The following is a 17,327-nucleotide window of genomic DNA, read 5'->3' as shown; positions in this document are numbered from 1 at the left end:
TCGGGGTGGGGAGGGGTGCTAGTATGCATGTAGGGTGTTGTGACCATCTGTAGGAATTATAGCAAGAGTCTAGAATGCTGGGTGAACTCTGGATATAAATGCATCATGTTCCCTATTGCTTGCTCCCCGGTCCTGATCAACCCAGCCCTCTCCGCAGGTTGCTGGGAGATGACAGCATGTATATGTATGTGTGTGTGGAGGGGCCTGCAGAACAATGCCCTCTGGGGAGGATTAGGGGCATTAAAGGGGCTCAGGGGGCAGGATGTGCTGCAAGCAGTAGGGAGGAGCTGCTCCAGGGGCAGGGAGATTATGTAATGGGCAGAGCACAGCTGTGCTTGCTTCTGCCAAGCAAAGCCACAGCTGCCCTGTGGACCCGGCCCCTGGCTCCAAAGTCCTGACCTGCCCTAGGCTGGGTCTTGCTAACTGTAGGAGCCTCTCTCTGCCTCACCACTCTTGCTGTGCTAGGAGGGGTGGGGACAGCTCCTTCCTTGCTTCCCAAGGCCTGGTTACTCACCTCATATCACACAGGAAAGGGATGGGCTGGGTTTGGTATACCCTTGAGGGCAAAGTGTAGGGGCTGGAAAAAGTAGGACTGCCTAGCAATGGGCCCCAGTGGCCGCCTCTCTACAGGTAGTTCCCCTGCTGAGGTGTGGGCTGCTCTTCCTCAGACCTTTTTATTGATTGATTGATTGACTGATTGCCTCCTGGGTATCAGAGACCAGATATTGAATATCCACTTGCCAGTTGAATGACCTTAGATGCCATCACTATGCCTCTCTGAGCCTCAGTCTCTTCTTCTGCCAAATGGGAACAGGGCCTACCTCTCAGGTCAGGAGGATTTAATGGTGCCACAGGTGTGAGGCACCGAGCCCAGTGCCTGACATGTGGCAGGGGCTCAGAAGAGAGCAGCTGTTAGCACCAAGTCCTAATCTCTGTCCTCCCCCTTTATTAGAAAGGGCAGGCCTCTGTGTCCCTGGGTGTGACCAGTGGCACGGTGAAGGAATGCAGGGGCACCGTGTGGCAGCAGCGGTTCTGCCTGGCAGGGGTAGGGGAGGAGTCCCAGAATAGAGCAAGGATAGGGCAGCCGCTATCTCCAGGCTGGACACTTGCCCAGACTTGGTCTCCTTACATCCCTGCACCAATTCTGGGAAGTGGGTGTAACTCTCCTCACATTACAGATTGGGAGACTGAGACTTCGTGCAGTTGATTAGTTGGCCCAGTTTGTGTCCAACAGAGCTGGGAGCCACATATGCCCTTTCCTTCTCACTGGGAAGAGGTGGCATTTGAGCTCAATCTTCAAAGACGAGGGGTTTGCTAGGCAGAGAGCTTGAGGGAGGGAAGATTGGGACATGCTGGTGAGGGGCTGTTGCAGGAGGGCTTGAGACCTGCGCTCCCACAGTGAAAGTGGAGGTGGAGGGCTCTGACCTATGTGGCCTCCCTAGCCATGGGGACAGTGACAAGGTGGGGGGCATTCTGGCAGGGTCTGTTTTTGCTCTGTCCCACCCTCCTAAGATCTGATAATGTCCCCCAATCTCCTTTCTCTTTTCCAGAATGGACAGGCCCCAGGGGAAGAAGCTGGATTGCAGCCATCTAAGGTGAGGACCAAAGCAGGCATCCTGAGCAAGGGACCATTTGCATGGCTGTGAAGGGGGAGGAGGGAGGCACCCAGCTCAGCCTTCCTCTCTGCTCCCACCAAATCCTCACGGTGACCCTGTGCACAGAGACCACTTGTTCCAGTTTTCCTATTTTTTTCTTTCTTTTTAAAAGATCTTATTTATTTACTTTTTAAAGATTTTATTTATTTATTGGAGAGAGTGTGCACAAACAGGGGGAGGGGCAGAGAGAGAGGGAGAAGCAGACTCCCCACTGAGCACAGAGCCCACCGACATGGAATCCATGCCTGGCAGAGATCACAACCTGAGCTGAAGTCAGCTGCTTAACCGACTGAGCCACCCAGGTGCCCCTACAGATTTTATTTTTTTAAGTAATCTAAACACCAATTGTGAGGCTCCAACTTACATCCCCGGCATTGAGAGTTGCAGGCTCTACCGACTCAGCCAGCCAGGCGCCTCTCGACCTTCTTATTAGGCAAGGGGACTGTAGCCCGACAGGGTCAGGAGCAGAATCCAGGCTAGAACTCTGCTCATCACCCAGGCACTTCCTCGGTTTATTTCCTCATGGCAGCTGGACTAGCTGTAGGGAAAGGGCCGAAGGGGTGATGGGAGAGGCTCAGGTCAGCTGGGCTTGACGAGGCCCTGGAATCTTCTGGGTCTAACCAGGGCCCAGTGCCTGGCATGTGGCACTCTGGCCTATTCTCGGGGTTCCCACCTCCTAGCCCTAGACTGGTTCCCTCAGCTCTACCGTCTTTGCTTTCCTTGGGTGCCTCCCTTGAGCCATTCTCAGGCCCTGTTGTTGGTTTTGTGTGTTGACAAAAGCACCAGGGGCTGGGTGACAGTCAGGTGACCTTGGGTGGGTCTTTTGTTCCTTATGGGCCTGGGCTTTCTCATCTCTCCCTTGGGAAAGGCCACGCCCAGTTTTCAGAATCTGTGAGGCCCCAGAGCTGCTGACCACAGGGTGGGGGGCTCGGGAAGCTGCCTAGGAAGGACAGGACGGGGGTTCTTGGGTTCTGGCTGTAGAGCCGACCTGCATTCGAGTCCTGGCTCCATCCTCACTATTTGGCCAGAGGTGTTCTCCCTTCTGAGTCTCAGCTTCCTCATCTGTAAAAGGAGGATGACAATGCCTACGTCACAGGAGTGATGCAAAGGACAGAGGAGGTAGTCACTGCCTGGCACGCAGTACGTCAGCACCAGCAATATGAAGACCCTGGTGTGTTACTCTGCTTCAGTTCATTCCGTAGCCATACCTGCTAGACCTGGGTCAGCCTGGGCACTGGACTTGCCATAAACTTGACCTTTGAAATAGACCCAGGGCTAGTCCTGATGTTTGCCTTGTCTCTGCTTCCTAAGATAAGGGAGCTAAGTTGGCTGGGCAGGGCAAGGTGAGATAAGTAGGCTCCTACCCCTCTTCTGATGGTTACTTTGGCCACCTTGGCCAACAGAGGCCAGACCAGGTGGTAGAGACTGGGTCCCTTGGTTTGTCTGGGCCCCTTGTCTGGAGAATCTCCTTCCACAAAGTAGCTGCCTCTAGTTGCCTAGTAACAAAATGAAGGGACTCAAGGAAAAGCCAGGATGTTCACATCTTGGGGTTCAAGTTCTGGGGGTTGCAGAGGAACTTACAGCTTTGAGAGAGCAGGTGATAAGTATAGCTTCTCACCTCAGGGGCTAGAGAGGATTGCTCGGAAAGGGCAGGAGCTTACTGAGGCAGTAAGATCAAACCTACATTTGATCTCAAGCCTATGACCCCTGCTCTTGAGCAGAAGACCCTGGGATGGGAAGGGACATAAGGCTGGAGATCGATGGGCTAGGAGAGCCTTGAATGCCACATTAAGGAAGAGAAAGAGCTTAACCCTTACCGGGGACCACACCAGGAGCTTTGCGTTTAGTTTTCACAACACTGCTGATGTAGAGATTGTTACTATTCCTATTTTACAGATGAGATCATTGAGGTCCAAGGTCACATAGCTGGTGAGCAATGGAGTCAAGTCTTGCTTGACCACAGACACATACTTCTCCCAGACTAGAGAACACTGTGTGCTGCAGAGGGGGAGTATTGGGTCCCTGTGACCCCAGGTTGCACCATTTCTAGACACCTGTTTATCTATCTTTTCTGTTGCCCCCAGAACCTCACAGTATCCCCGGTGCCTATTTCAGGACTCAGCACACCAGGGGGCGCTCAGCCTGTGTCAGGACCTCATCGCTTTGTACAGTGGAATGAGCCTGGGGGCAAGGCCAGTTTATCCTTTGCTTTATCAGACTTTTGGTGTACCTTTCTATGGCACTGGGGGATCCTAAAATGAAGTCAGTACCCCCAGCCTCAGGTCACTCTCAGGCTTGAGGAGAGGGTGGAGGCAGGAAAGCTGTGTGGTGGGTGCTGTGATGGAGGAGAACATGACTATGGGCACAGAGAATCTCCATTCTGTGCCAGACCCCATATTGGGCAGAGAAATATATCACTTCCCAGGTGCCCCCCGTTTCTCCCGGTGACATGATAGGATGAGCATGTCCGGGGGAACTCAGCCAGGGGCATCTGCGCTCAAGGCTGAGCATGGACCAGATGGATGGTTACTGCTCTGTGTGGCAGAGGAAGAAGCGTTGTGGTGTGCTATAGGGCACCAGGCCACCTTCCCTGCAGAAGTGGCATTTGGCTAGGCCTCAAAAGGCAGGATTTGGCAGCCCCAGAGAGAAGTGGGCCTTCCGGGTGGAGAAGAGACAGGGAGGGGCACTTGGGAGTCAGGCATTATAAATGAGTTCAGAATCCCGCCCCATTCATTCTCATTTGCTGTAGAACCTTGGGCAGGTGCTTTGCTCCTCAGGTTCAGATGCTTTTCCTGTAAAAGAAGACTAGGGTCTGCCCCTCAGGGCCACCCGGAGGAGGGAATGTGATATGTATAAATTAAACAGTCCCACAAAGTTTGGTGTGGTTTTTTTTTTTTTTTTTTTTTTTTTTAATTTTATGTTTAAGTAATCTCTATACCCAGTGTGGAGCTCAAACTCACAATCCCGAAACCAAGAGTTGTCTGCTCCACTGACTGAGCCAGCCAGGCATATTACCCAAGTTTGGTGTTTAATGCTTGCTTATTTTATTCATTTTAGGCAGAAAGGAGCATTTGGGTTTTAGCAGCCATAGTATAGGCTGCGGTCTAGGGCAGGAGCTCCCCAGATACCTTCAGCACCCTAGCACACCTGGTGTCCTCAGACATCCTGGGGTTCCACTCACCCCCCTCCCTCCATGAGGATAGACCAGGCACCCCAGGCCCCATCCCCCGGCTATCTCCGGAGCTGGACCCCTTTGAAGCGCCTGCAGGTCTATTTTGAGAGCTGAGCGTCTCCCCCCTCCCCTCCTCTCTTCCTGTTTATGAAACCGTGATCCATCCCGGATCCCTCATACTCCCCTGGCTGAAGCACAAGCAGGATGTGACTATGGACTTCGGGGAGCCTTGGAAGCCTCAGGTGTTGGGGGGAACTTCCCTTGGACTGGCCAGGGTAGGCTGGCCCACCCTCCCCAGCCTTGGGGCCATGTGGCTGGGCCGTGTCCCCTTAGCCTGTCCAGAGGAGACTCAGCAGCAATAAGGTTGCCCATCCCATCCAGGGAGAAGTCCTGTTTACAATATCCCGTTGTCTCTGTGGCCCATTTTACTTGTAGCAACAACTTTCCGAGGGTGGAATATTTAGTTTTAACCTCTGTTTTACAGACTGGGAAATTGAGGCTCAGGCAGGGAAGGAAGTTTGCCTGGGAGCACTCAGCTAGTGAATGGACACTTCTTAACTTCCTACCCTGCACTCCTGGCCTCAGCCTCTTCTTCATGCTGGTTTCTCTCTCCATAAATTGTTTTTTTGCCCCTCCTTTCTTCCTGGCCAACTCCTGTCCATCCTCAGGGTTCAGCTGAACTGTCCTCTTTCTGGAAGCTACTGCCTCTGGGCGCCCATAGCTCCGTCACAGCCACTTGTGTTTTGTTATCATGTGTTTTCAGGAGCTGCCTGAGAGGAAGAGCCTGAGTCTTAACCTGTGCGCCTCCTAGTGTTGGCTCCTTCGGGCTTGGGGACACAGAGCAGGGGCCAGTTAGCTGTGGGGGACGTCCAAAGGGGAACAGGTTCTCCTGGAGGGCGGAAGGTGGTAATGAAGCACTGGCGTGTAGGCTTTGGAAGCAAACACTCCTTGATTTTGCTTTAGATGTCCCCTTTTCTAGCCACGTGGCCTTGAGCAAGTCACTTTATCTCTGAGTCTGGTTTTCCTGTCTCTGAAATGGAATGACAGTGTCTCGAAGCTAAGTCACAGGGCCTGCCAGAACTCACGCCAGTTGAGGTTGAAGGAAAGAATGGCCTTGCGCAATACATGCTTGGTTTATAAGGGGCACAGTTCTCATGGTCACTCGTGCCAGTCCTGGCTGAGGGCAGCAGGGATGCCCGGGACCCACGGGCCTCTGCTCACCTGCCCAGGGGGCACACTAGGAGACATCTCAGGGGCAACCTGTCCCACCAGAGGGAGCAGGCCTGGGAGGCCCTGCATATACTGCCAGCTGGGGAAGGGGCTGTCGGTGTCCGTTACAGCCGAGACTGGCAGCTGGGCTTGGGCTGCAGCTGGTAGAGGGAGGGCCAGGGTGGGGGGACCCTAGGGACCAGGGATCAGGCTGGGGGGCTCTGGGCTTCTCTCCCAGCTGCCTTGTGGGAGGAAGTAAATAAGAGGAAGTATCTATAAGGGAGAATAGGGCAGGACCAAGGGATGTGGTCTGGTGCCTGTCCTCCCCCACTCTTGCCACCAGAGGCCTCACAGCCCCAGCACATACCCTCGGTGAAGGCAGTTCTGAGCCCATTTCCTTCCTGTTGCCCCTTCCTGTACCCTGCTAGCTGCAGAGTCTTCCTTTGCTTCTGAGGGATTTGAGGATTTGTGGGGGGCCCAGCTGGCTCTGGACCAGAGAGCTTTAGGAACCCCCAAGCCCTCCTGCCTGCAGGAGCCAGGCGCAGTGAGTGGTCTGTCGAAGGTGGTGTTTTCACAACCGCCAGCAGGCCATCGTCAGACTATCGCTGCAGGCCCTTTGAGGACTGGAAGGGGAAGTCTCTGTGGACGTGGGGGCGTGTGTTTCCACATGTCTGTGGAAATGGTTTCCGATCATCAGCCTGTGTGTATTTGTGGGCGTGCCAGTTCCTGTGGGTGTACTGGTGTGACTGGTGCGGCGAGGCCACGTGGAAAGGGGCTGGGCCTGGTCAACTCCTGCCCCACCACTACCTGCTTCTCTCAGACTTCTGTGAGGTCCTTGCTAGGCCCTTTGGCCCCCTTCCCATCGCGGGGCCCACGACCGGCAGGCTTCCACAGGGCAGGGCCGGGTGTCATGGTGCCTGCTCTGTGGGCTGCCCTTTGGGGTTTGCATAGCCAAAGGAAGGTCACGATGGGGGGAAGGAGCTTCTGAACTCTGGGCTGGGACACTCAGAGACTGTGGCCTGGCTGACTTCTGCCCCACATTTTCTCAAGGGGATGTTTGCAGGTGCTGGGATGCCCAGTGTGTCACCACCTCATTATCTTGTGACTTTCATCCGTGTTCTAGTCTCCCCTCCTTAGGATCAGAGGAGGTGAGGAGGGCTCTCTCCTTGGGGTCCCCCTGGGGTCATGGGCTTGGGTCTATAATGTCCCCTCCTCAGCAGGGGAGCCTGACCCATCTTCTGTCCCTCCTCTCTGCAGAGGGGAAGTGAGAAGGAGGGGGTCAGGGACCCTGCCTTCTGGGCCAGGAAGGCTGAAAAAGCAGAAGTAGAGGAATAACGGGGCCCTTTGGCCACCGGCTTGAGCCCCACCATGCAGACCCCGGCAGATTTCCCCAGGGGTGAGAGAGACACACTCCCCTATCCCAGAAAGGTGAGCAGAGGGTTGGTCTGCCTCCAGCAATGTCTTGTCACCATGGCCTTGGGCAAGGAATGGGTTTGGGAGTGGCTCTGTCCCCTGGGGTTTCCGGGTGACTGCTTCTGTCCCCAGGGAGTGTTCTCAGACGCAGGCAAGCAGAGGCTCAAACCTCAGGGCGGGGTGGGCAAGGGTTGCTGTGTGGCCTTGGCTCACCTCAATCCCTATGTCCCACCCAGGGTTATGCTCAGGGGCCTGAAGAGCCTGTAGCTTCTTATGACTGTAGCTTTTGTGGCTCTCTGAGGTCCCCTGAAGATGGGGCCGTGTCTGTCGGGTCCTAGACCTAGAATGGGAAGTCCCTGGACTGATCCCGGTACTGAGGGAGGGGATGGGCTTGGATGGGCAGGGCATGGCTCTCGCTGACTTACCTGCTCACCCTTTCCTGGCACTTGAGGCCTGCTGACCCCATGCCAGGCAGTAACTAGGGGAAGGGTTTGAGTGTCACTGGCTCTGTCACTGGTCCATTCTCAGGCTGGGTGAGTCACGGTCCTCTGGCCCTTGGTTTCCTGTATCTGAAATGGGGATAACAGATTTGGGAAACCTGGATCAGAGTCAAAGCCATCAGACTGCATTCTCAGCCCACTGTGTTAGTCCTGGGGCCTCTCCAGGCCCTGGCATGGGATGAAACCTCAGAGGTGTGTCTGCCATGAATACTGGGCTGCTCTCTAAGATGCAGGATGTTTGCAGGTGATATCCCCTCACCTCTTCCCCCACCCCACCTCCCAGAAGACTAGCAAGAACCCAGAGCTCTGCCCTTGAGTTCCGGGCCTGGCTTTCTGTGCACTGGCCTGGGTATCTGTCAGTCTACTTGGGCCTTGCTGACTGGCTTTCTCTTTCTGTGTCCCACCTGCCTCTGTTGTCGGGTTCCTGTCTCTTGCCACTTGATGAGTGCCTGTCTTCACCTGTTGGGTACATGTCACGTGTTGGGTGCCTGTTGGGTGGTGTCCCCTTCTGTCTCTGCCTGTTGAGTACATGTCCCCATCTGTCTCCACTTGTTGGATGCAAACCCCCATCTGCCTCTGCCTGTTGGGTCCCCATCTGTCTCTGCCTGTTGAGTTCACGTCCCCTTCTGTCTCTGCCTGTTGGATATATGCCCCATGCACCTCTACCTGTCAGGTATGAGTTCCCTCCTGCCTCTGTTTCGGTGGGTACATGTCCCCATCTGTCTCTGATCATTGGGTAAGTGTTCTTCCTACCTCCCTTTGCTGGGTATGTGTCCCTATCCATCCTTGCCTGGTGGGCATGTGTACCCTCCCACCTCTGCCTGTTGGATGCCTACCTTGGTCTGTCTTTACCTGTTGATGCCTGCCTCTATCTGTTGGGTGTCCCTCTTTATCTGCCTCTGCATGTTAGATGCCAGTCTTTGCCTGTTGGGTACCTGTCTCCCCCTCAGCAGCTGGAGTGGCATGGGGCTCTCCCTTTGTAGGCCCACAGGGAGGATGGGGGAAGGGGGAGGGCCGGAGGGCAGCACTCAGGCAACGGGGAGGGGGGCAAAAGAGAGGAAGGGAACGTGGTAAGATTGTAGGCCTGGAGCTGGGAAACCACAGGCCCTAAGTGATTGGCGGTGCTGAGCTGGGCCCAGCCCCCGCCCTCACCCTGCACATCCGCCTTGGGCCCGGCCACCTCGGAGGCAGCCCCGGACGCTGCCTGCTCCTGCCATGGTGCCTTGGCCCTGCCGGGCGAATGGAGCAGGATCCCAAGCCGCCCCGCCTGCGGCTCTGGGCCCTGCTCCCCTGGCTGCCCAGGAAGCAGCGGCCCAGGACCAGCCAGACCTCTTTGCCTGCCCCTGGCCCTGGCTCTGGCCCCAGGCGGGACTTGGTGAGTGTGCCCAGATGTGTGGTCCTGGCCCAGCTGTGGTCCTTGGAGCAGGTGCCTGGGCAGCTAGTTTGGCCTTAGTTGGCTTCCGGCTCTCCTAGCCCAGGCCTGGCCCTACTGGACAACTGGACCCTGCCCAGACTTGCTTCCTGGGGAAGTGAGGAAGCACTTCAGGGCTCCAGGGCAATCCCGGCAGATTGGAGGGAGGGCAGAAGGGTCCTAGAACAACTAGGACCAGCAACGGATTTTTAGAAAACTCCTAGAAGGAAGTTTCAAAGAGTGGATCATGGAGTCTCGGCCTTAGCTCCTGTCCACCCCTGACTGGCACTTACTGGGTTGGTGGGGGTGGTCTCTAGTGACTCTTGAGTGTCTGTGCATCTGAGCACTGTCCTTCTGGCCAAGGATCCTCTCATCCATTCTGACCCGGAACAAAAGCCTGGCTCTACCTCCCCGGTATGAGAATACACACTACTTCCTATTGTGGCAAAACTAACACCTTTGCAGCAGGGGGAGGGGAGTCCCACAGGCAGGACCTGGGCTGTGCCTGGGTATCCCTTTGGGTCTCACCAGGTCAGAGCAGCAGGGGCAGTAGGAGCAGTGCCTCCCCCTGACTCAGCACCTTGGTAGTTTGACCATCCCTGGCCCTTGAGGCCCTTTTGGTATTGATGAACCAGCAGGCTGGCCCCATCAGTATGGCCATCTGGTATGGCTAACAGGGCCCTGCCTCCAGGAGGAGTAGGCTAGGATGGGGACCATATTCCCTGCTCACCTGGATGGGACAACCATACTCACCAGCTCTGTTCCTCCATCAGGATGAGGGCGTCCTAAAGGAGATCTCCATCACGCACCATGTCAAGGCTGGCTCTGAGAAGGCCGACCCATCCCATTTTGAGCTGCTCAAGGTTCTGGGCCAGGGATCCTTTGGCAAAGTGAGTCCTGAGCCCAAACTGGGAGGGCAACTCATGTCAGAGGTGGGGGTTAGGGGTCACTTTGGGGTTCAGGATCAGAGGGCAAGGGTTGATGGGTCTGAGGGGAGGGCAGGAGGTCACTCTGGTACCCAGGGAGGCCCGAAGGTCAACCTAGGACTCTGGAAAATTAGAGGTCAACCTAGGACCCAGAGGATAGGAGCTGATAGGCTTAGTCCCCTCCCCAATTTCTCTGCTTTTTCCCATTGCCTTCTCAGGTCTTCCTAGTGCGGAAAATCACCCGACCTGATAGTGGGCACCTGTATGCCATGAAGGTACTAAAGAAGGCAACGCTGAAAGGTGAGTGAAGGTCACCTCCCCAAGCAGAGCCGAACTGGGCACAGGAGATGGGACTAGTGGGATGGGCAGGGTGCCAAGGGCTCTACTCTGGGCACTGCCGTGAGATGGGAGGGACACATGAAAGAGAGAGCCCTTCTTGGCCAGGGCTTGGGGATGACTGTTTTGAGGGGCTAGATTATCTGTGACTGCGTTTCTCTTCTGGCCAGTGCGTGACCGCGTTCGGACCAAGATGGAGAGAGACATCCTAGCAGATGTGAACCACCCATTTGTGGTGAAGCTGCACTATGGTGAGATCACAGACCCTACTTGAACTCCCACCCGACCTACCAGCCTTTGCCCTTGCCTGTGGGCTACTACCTTTCCCCTAGGTCACCCCTACCCCAGCAGACAAAGGGAGCTTAGGGTAGAGGGGCAGGGCCCAGGGCCCAGCTGGCTCCACCATTGCCTTTTCCCTCTCCCCAGCCTTCCAGACGGAGGGAAAGCTCTATCTTATCCTGGACTTCCTGCGTGGTGGAGACCTCTTTACCCGGCTCTCTAAAGAGGTAAGCTGACACTTGACTGCCATTGGGCCCCGGATTGGAGCTGGAGGGACAACGAGACCTCTTGTCCCAGGGCTCAGTGAAGAACATGTCCAGTGTGGCTTGGACTTGGGACCACTCAGGCTTGCCCCGCAGACCCGACCTAGGAACCCACTCTGGGACAGAGCGTACACCCTGGCAAAGCCTCAGAGTTTCTCCCAGGATGGAGGAGGAGGATCAGGCCATGGTTCTGATGCCACTCTGATTCCCAGGAGCTGAGGGTTCTTTCACCTCTGTACCTCCATTCTTCCGAGGTTGCCCTAGGCAGGGCTGTGAGGATGGGAAGAAATCCAAATCTGCCCAGAAATTTAGATATTTTAACATTATGTCCCATGTGTTAACCAAAAGGATTTTAACTGACATAAAAGAATTTGAGCCAGATATTAAAATGGGACCATTAATATAAGTCAAACTTGAGAAGAGAAACACGCTTTTAAAAAAATTTAAATGTTATTTTAGTGTTTGAATAGGTAATACGTTTACATGATTGAAAATAAAAATATTGAGAAGTCTTCCTCCCACCCCATCCCTCTATGCCCCCATAGGTAAACATTTTTATTGATTTCTTGGTTAAGTGCCCCAGGTTTCTTTAGTAATACAAACCATTCTGATACATGTTCTGAATTCCAACCCCCATTTCCTTACAAAAAGTACTACCCTGTATATACTGTTCTGCATCTTGCCTTGTTCGAGATGATGTATCTTAGAGATCAATCCATATCAGAACATGGAGAGACTCCTTGTCCTAGTTTATGGCTGCATAGCACTCCATCATGCACGGGAGAGACAATATATTCCAGTCTTCTGCTCAACCGTTGGGCTCTTTCCAACCCTTTTGCTATTTCCAAGCAGTGTCACAGTGAGTGACTCGTATATTAGTCATTTCATACTCACATGCCTTCATAAAGAGAAGAGTGTATGGCACTGGGGTGTCTAAGGGTCTTCCCCAAGGAAGGACCAGGAAACTGCTAACTGTCCACTCCCCTTGCTCCTGAGCAAGAGGCACTCCCAGCTGATGCCAACCTCTTGCCTGTCATAGGTTATGTTCACAGAGGAGGATGTGAAGTTTTACCTGGCTGAGCTGGCTTTGGGCCTGGACCACCTGCACAGCTTGGGCATCATTTATAGAGACCTCAAGCCTGAAAAGTGAGTAAGGCCCAGGCCCCATACCAGCCTTCCTAGGGAGTACAGAGTCAGGCCCTGGGGTCTCTCCTGACAGGGGTAGGTGTACCTCTCTCCAACAAAGTCTCCCCCTCTGTGGCTTCCCCATGATATATGGGTGGAGCAGGGTGGTAGTGGCAGCAGGCTCCCCTTGGGGGGCTGGCTAATTACCAGTGTTGCCGTTGACCAGGCCTAGATATCTCCATGCAGGTTTTTTGCTATTCCAGTGTGATGTCTGAGATGCCACCACTAAAGGTCTTTCCTTGATATGGTCCTCTTTAGAATTTTCCTTAATATCTAAATATCCTCTGGACACCTGGGTGGCTCAGTTGGTTAAGCAGCTGTCTTCAGGGGATCCCTGAAGCAGCGTGATCCTGGAGACCCGGGATCGAGTTCCGCATCAGGCTCCCTGCATGGAGCCTGCTTCTCCCTCTGCCTATGTCTCTGCCTCTCTCTCGCTCTCTCTCTCTGTGTGTGTCTCACATGAATAAATAAATAAAATCTTAAAAAAAAAAAAAAAAGCGGCTGCCTTCAGCTCAGGTCATGATCTCAGGGTCCTGGGATGGAGCCCTGCATCTCACTCCCTGCCTAGAGGAGAATCTGCTTCTCCCTCTGCCTCTCCCTCATGCTCTCTCTCTCTCTGAAGTAAATAAATAAAATATTTTTAAAAAATCTAAATATACTCAAATGATAACTTGAGGGGGAGCCAGGGGCAGGTGCTGGGATGGCTTGAGATCTAGCTTTAGAGTTAGGCAGATCTGAATTCAAATCTTGTCTCTACCACCTATTTCCTCTGTAACCATGTGGAGTAATTTAACTTCCCAGAGCTTTAGTTGCCCCATTGTTAAAATAGAGCCATAATAATCCCTACCTCATCCAGTTGTCCTAAGGATTAACAAAAAGGACAGGCAACATGTCTGCATGGCCCTGCATGGTACCACCACCCTGCTCCACCTGCCTCTCATCAGATGAATCTGGGTGGACTACTTTCTCTGGGCTAGGCCCAACCCCCCCAGCCCCTATGGTATCACCAGAACCCAAGGGGCCACCGCTGAAGGGCCTGACTCCCATCTCTCCATTACAGCATCCTTCTGGATGAGGAGGGCCACATAAAACTCACTGGTGAGTAGAGGGCCCCTGACCCTCCAGTCCTAGGGGAGGGTAGGATGGGCTCTTGATAGGCCTGGGCTGATGCTAGGAGATCCATTTTTCCTGAGAGTCTATGCCAGGCGCTTGGAAGCGGTCAAAAGCCCAGACGCTAGACCTGGGACAGCCTGGGTGTGAACCCTAGCTCCCCATTGTATAAACTTGAACAAGTCACCTAACCTCTCTGGGCCTTAGCTTCCTCCTGAGTGTCATGGGGTGCTGCCCTCAGTCCTGTGGCCAGGAGGGTTGGGTGTACAGGGGTTGGCAGCAAGGAAGGCCAGGGAGTTCCTACAGATGTGTTTTCTCATCCTCCTTGCCACAGACTTTGGCCTGAGCAAGGAGGCCATCGACCATGAGAAAAAAGCCTATTCCTTCTGTGGGACGGTGGAGTACATGGCCCCCGAGGTCGTCAACCGCCAGGGCCACACCCACAGTGCAGACTGGTGGTCCTATGGGGTGTTGATGGTGAGTGCCTGGATAGGGGTAAAGCATTCAGCCCATGCCTCGGGCCCCGGTTTTCTCATCTGTATAGTGAGGGAGGTGATAATCATTAAGACTTCCTCCTGTCTTCTCCCAGCCATGCTGCCCCACCCTCAGCCCAGCTTTAGTTTCCTTCCTTAGGAGGATTCTAGGCTGGGCCCCACGTGGACTGCCCACAACCTGGGATCTGGCCTCTCCTCAGCCTCAGAACTCTAGTCCTGCTTTTGGTGTTCTGCTTGACACAATTCTTGAACCAGGTGGACCTGCCATGGTCCAGCAAGAATCCTGGGAGTGGAGCTGAGTGGCCTGAGTGGGAAGAGGTGGGGGACATGGGAGACAGAAACCAGAGCCTAATAGACCCTTGTCCTTTGCAGTTTGAGATGCTGACAGGCTCCCTGCCCTTCCAGGGAAAGGACCGGAAGGAGACCATGACACTGATTCTGAAGTAAGCACCAGCCCTGTCCTGACACTTCAGGGTCTCCCCTGGTGCCTGGTCTCAGATTGAGGGCTGAAATAATACTCTGTACCTGCCTCCGATTTCCCCATTAATGAGATCCTCCTCTGGATTAAGCGTTACGCTTTCCAGAGCCCCCTTTTCATCCACCAGGGCCTGTGGGTGGGGAATCCCTGAAGTCTTTGGGAGGTGAGTTAGTGGATGGTTTGTCTGAATTGAGCTGGAAACTAGACCTGGACAGAGTGGGGAGGGGAGACAAGGCCTCTGGGGAGGGCTCAGCCCTGATGAGACCTGGGGGCTATTTTAGGGCGAAGCTAGGCATGCCCCAGTTTCTGAGCACAGAAGCCCAGAGCCTCCTGCGGGCCCTGTTCAAGCGGAATCCTGCCAACCGGCTTGGTAAGCAGCCCCAGCCCGGGAGGGGAGCGGGGTACAGCTGCAGTCTAGGCCACAGAGCCACATCTGGGGCTGAAAGGGGCTGAAAGGGGCCGTTGTCCTTTGTGTGGTCAGACAATGCTATGGGCCACCCTGCTTTCTGGCTCCATGTGTGGTGTTTGGGGCAGGGGGTGACCTGTGTGTAGGGGGAAGGCAGGAACTGAGTCATCCCCACTCCCCCTGGGGACAAGGACAGAGGCCCCCACACAGCTCCTTCGCCAAGGCTGCTGGCACAAGAGAAAGAGCATGAGCTCAGGAGTCAGGAGGCTCAGGTCCCAATCTTGGCCCCATGTCAAGTCCTCACTGCCCTGCATACAGCAGTCCTGCCATAAATATTTGTTGAACGAGTGCCATTTATGAGCTAAGTGACCCAAGGCAGTTGACTTCACCTCCCAGAGCCCCAGGTCCTTGTCTCCATGGGAGATGATACTTCATTTAGTCGAATCTGTTGACTAAATGAAGTTGCATGAACGTGCCTGGTGTGTAGTAGATGTCCAGTATGTCTTGTCCAGTATGGCTCCTTGGCTCCTAGGTTCCTCAGGACCATGACCAGCTTTATAAGGTCCAGTCCTGGTCCCTGGGGTTGAGTGAGAGTGTGCCTGGTGGTTGACAAGGACATGGGATAAGAACAATAGAAAGGATAAGAACAATAGAAAGGAAGCCTGGGCTGGGAGGGGGATGGGGGCCTCTGCAGATCTTAGAACAAGGCCAGTTTCTGTTCTTGGACAAGTTGCCTGACCTCTCTGGGCCTTTCTTTCTTCTATTAGCACATTGGAGCTTGATCATAAAGGTCTCTGAAAGTGAAAAATGCTGAGTGGACAGGAGGCCTTTGGGGTGATGGCTGGGTGGATTTGGGGCAGTAGACTGCTGCAGCCACTAGTCCCAGACCACAGCGAGGTCACACAGCAGACAGAATGGGTATGTGGGGGTGGACCATCCAGGGGCAAAACCCTCATCTGGGCTCTTTCCAGGCTCCGGCCCTGATGGGGCAGAAGAAATCAAGAGGCATGCCTTCTACTCTACCATTGATTGGAATGTGAGTGTGTCTATCCACCCTAGTCACCCAGTTAGGATTTTGCCTGTGGCGGGAGGCGGCTTGTACCAACAAGGGCTCCAGATGTGGAGCAGAGGCTGACGGCATGGCCTTAGAGGCAGGGCTGGCCTCCCAAGGGCCAGCAATTATGCCTCTACCTGCATGGCCTGTGCTCCAGGCCAGTGACCTTCTCCTGTGTGAGGCCCCTAGTGGGCTGTCAGGGGTGCCATGCTGACTGGAGTGCCCACCCCACCTTGCAGAAGCTATACCGTCGTGAGATCAAGCCACCCTTCAAGCCGGCTGTGGCACAACCTGATGACACCTTCTACTTTGACACTGAGTTCACCTCCCGCACACCCAAGGGTGCGTCTGTTGTCTGGTTTGTGCTTGGGCTGGCACAGGAGGGAAGGAGGGAGTCAGAGGCTCTCTGGGATGTAGGGGTGGGTGATCAGGGACTCTAGTCAGCCCAGGTGTGTGGGCAGACTGGAGTGTAGGTCTCTGACTCTTTGTCCCCATCTCAGTCTGCCTGACTCTCCCACTCCAGGGCTCTATGGGTCTCTTTGTATCTGGGTGAGGGGGTGGGGGAGTGGGTGGTTAAGGCCACAATAGAAAAGTCAGGCCCCCTGCCCCGGGCATCTTCCAGCCCACTGGGAAGACCAAACACATCAGGCTCACATTCACGTCAGGGCTAAAGAATCTGGCCCAGCAAAAACATGAGGTGGAGACAGTCTGGCAGAGTAGAGGTGACAGCACCCACAGGTCAGGGGCCAGTGTGAGAATTGCCTTTGGCTGCTCTGATCACTGGACCTCCGTGTACTCATCTAGAACATGGGCTCAGCCACAGACTCCCTTAGGCCCTGGGGTTACTGCAAGAAGCCAAAGAGGGGGCTTCTGGGAGTTTGATAATCCCAATATTTTGGTCAGATATTGTAGGGTAGTGTTAGCTCTGAAAGAATTCCCAGGTGGATGGGTTTTAGCAGAGGGGGTGCTCTTCTCACTGTGGCTTGCATGTCTCTGATGACAAGGAGCTTAGCACTTCTCCAACAGTTTGTCCCATCTTGATTAACTTACCTGACGAGTATGTACCAGGTTCCTACTGTGTGCCAGTGATCAGCCGGGGGATGAGGAGGGCCCTGCCTTCATATGGCTCAGACTGTAGCTGGGGTGGAGACATGAAAACTACTGGGCATTGTGACAAACACAGCTTCATAGAAATGAGCTGGGGGAGCAGCCTCAGGCAGAGTTTCTCAGAGCTGAGTGTGACAGCTGAGCCTTGAAGGAAGGGTGAGCAGTGGAGTACCTGGTTAGAGGGAACAGCATGTGCTGGGGAGCAGGGGCTCCTTTAAGGACCTGGGAAGTCCAGCGAGGCTGAGCTGTAGAGTGGGGACAGAGGAAGCTGAGATCACAAGGACCTCAGTTTGCCAGGCTGAGGAGTTGGGCTTTTTTCTGAGGGCAGA

The 17,327-nt window shown here is 54.5% G+C and overlaps 1 protein-coding gene and 1 long non-coding RNA gene across 7 annotated transcripts in view; one reads left to right on the top strand and one right to left on the bottom strand.

Moving 5' to 3' along the window:
* Positions 1-17,327, top strand: part of RPS6KA1 (ribosomal protein S6 kinase A1) — a 36,739-nt gene that overhangs the window by 4,865 nt on the left and 14,547 nt on the right. For 2 of the 5 annotated variants that reach the window (XM_025447314.3, XM_025447315.3), the window contains exons 2-13: positions 1,551-1,595; positions 10,134-10,250; positions 10,505-10,586; positions 10,793-10,873; positions 11,049-11,128; positions 12,204-12,310; positions 13,410-13,447; positions 13,794-13,936; positions 14,326-14,396; positions 14,713-14,801; positions 15,809-15,873; positions 16,131-16,233. In XM_025447314.3, the coding sequence (XP_025303099.1) occupies positions 1,551-1,595; positions 10,134-10,250; positions 10,505-10,586; positions 10,793-10,873; positions 11,049-11,128; positions 12,204-12,310; positions 13,410-13,447; positions 13,794-13,936; positions 14,326-14,396; positions 14,713-14,801; positions 15,809-15,873; positions 16,131-16,233 (1,021 nt within the window). Of the gene's footprint in view, positions 1-1,550; positions 1,596-7,309; positions 7,465-9,108; positions 9,325-10,133; positions 10,251-10,504; positions 10,587-10,792; positions 10,874-11,048; positions 11,129-12,203; positions 12,311-13,409; positions 13,448-13,793; positions 13,937-14,325; positions 14,397-14,712; positions 14,802-15,808; positions 15,874-16,130; positions 16,234-17,327 lie in introns of those variants that run through there. The other 3 variants (XM_025447316.3, XM_025447313.3, XM_035713478.2) reach the window with 3 other exon arrangements.
* On the bottom strand, positions 1,222-17,032 carry LOC112660011 (uncharacterized). Of its 2 annotated transcripts, XR_007404412.1 has the most exons (5): positions 16,942-17,024; positions 10,114-15,436; positions 7,875-8,018; positions 2,644-2,717; positions 1,222-2,193 (listed from the first exon to the last, which is right to left on the bottom strand). It is a non-coding gene; the product is annotated as an uncharacterized LOC112660011 (long non-coding RNA). The 2 variants fall into 2 exon arrangements; XR_003136639.3 differs by lacking the exon at positions 10,114-15,436 and having other exon boundaries at positions 16,942-17,032.

Source organism: Canis lupus, chromosome 2, assembly GCF_003254725.2.
Source record: "Canis lupus dingo isolate Sandy chromosome 2, ASM325472v2, whole genome shotgun sequence".
Lineage (NCBI taxonomy): Eukaryota > Metazoa > Chordata > Mammalia > Carnivora > Canidae > Canis > Canis lupus.
The sequence above is the reverse complement of the archived record's forward strand: the minus strand, read 5'-3'. Positions and strand labels throughout refer to the sequence as shown.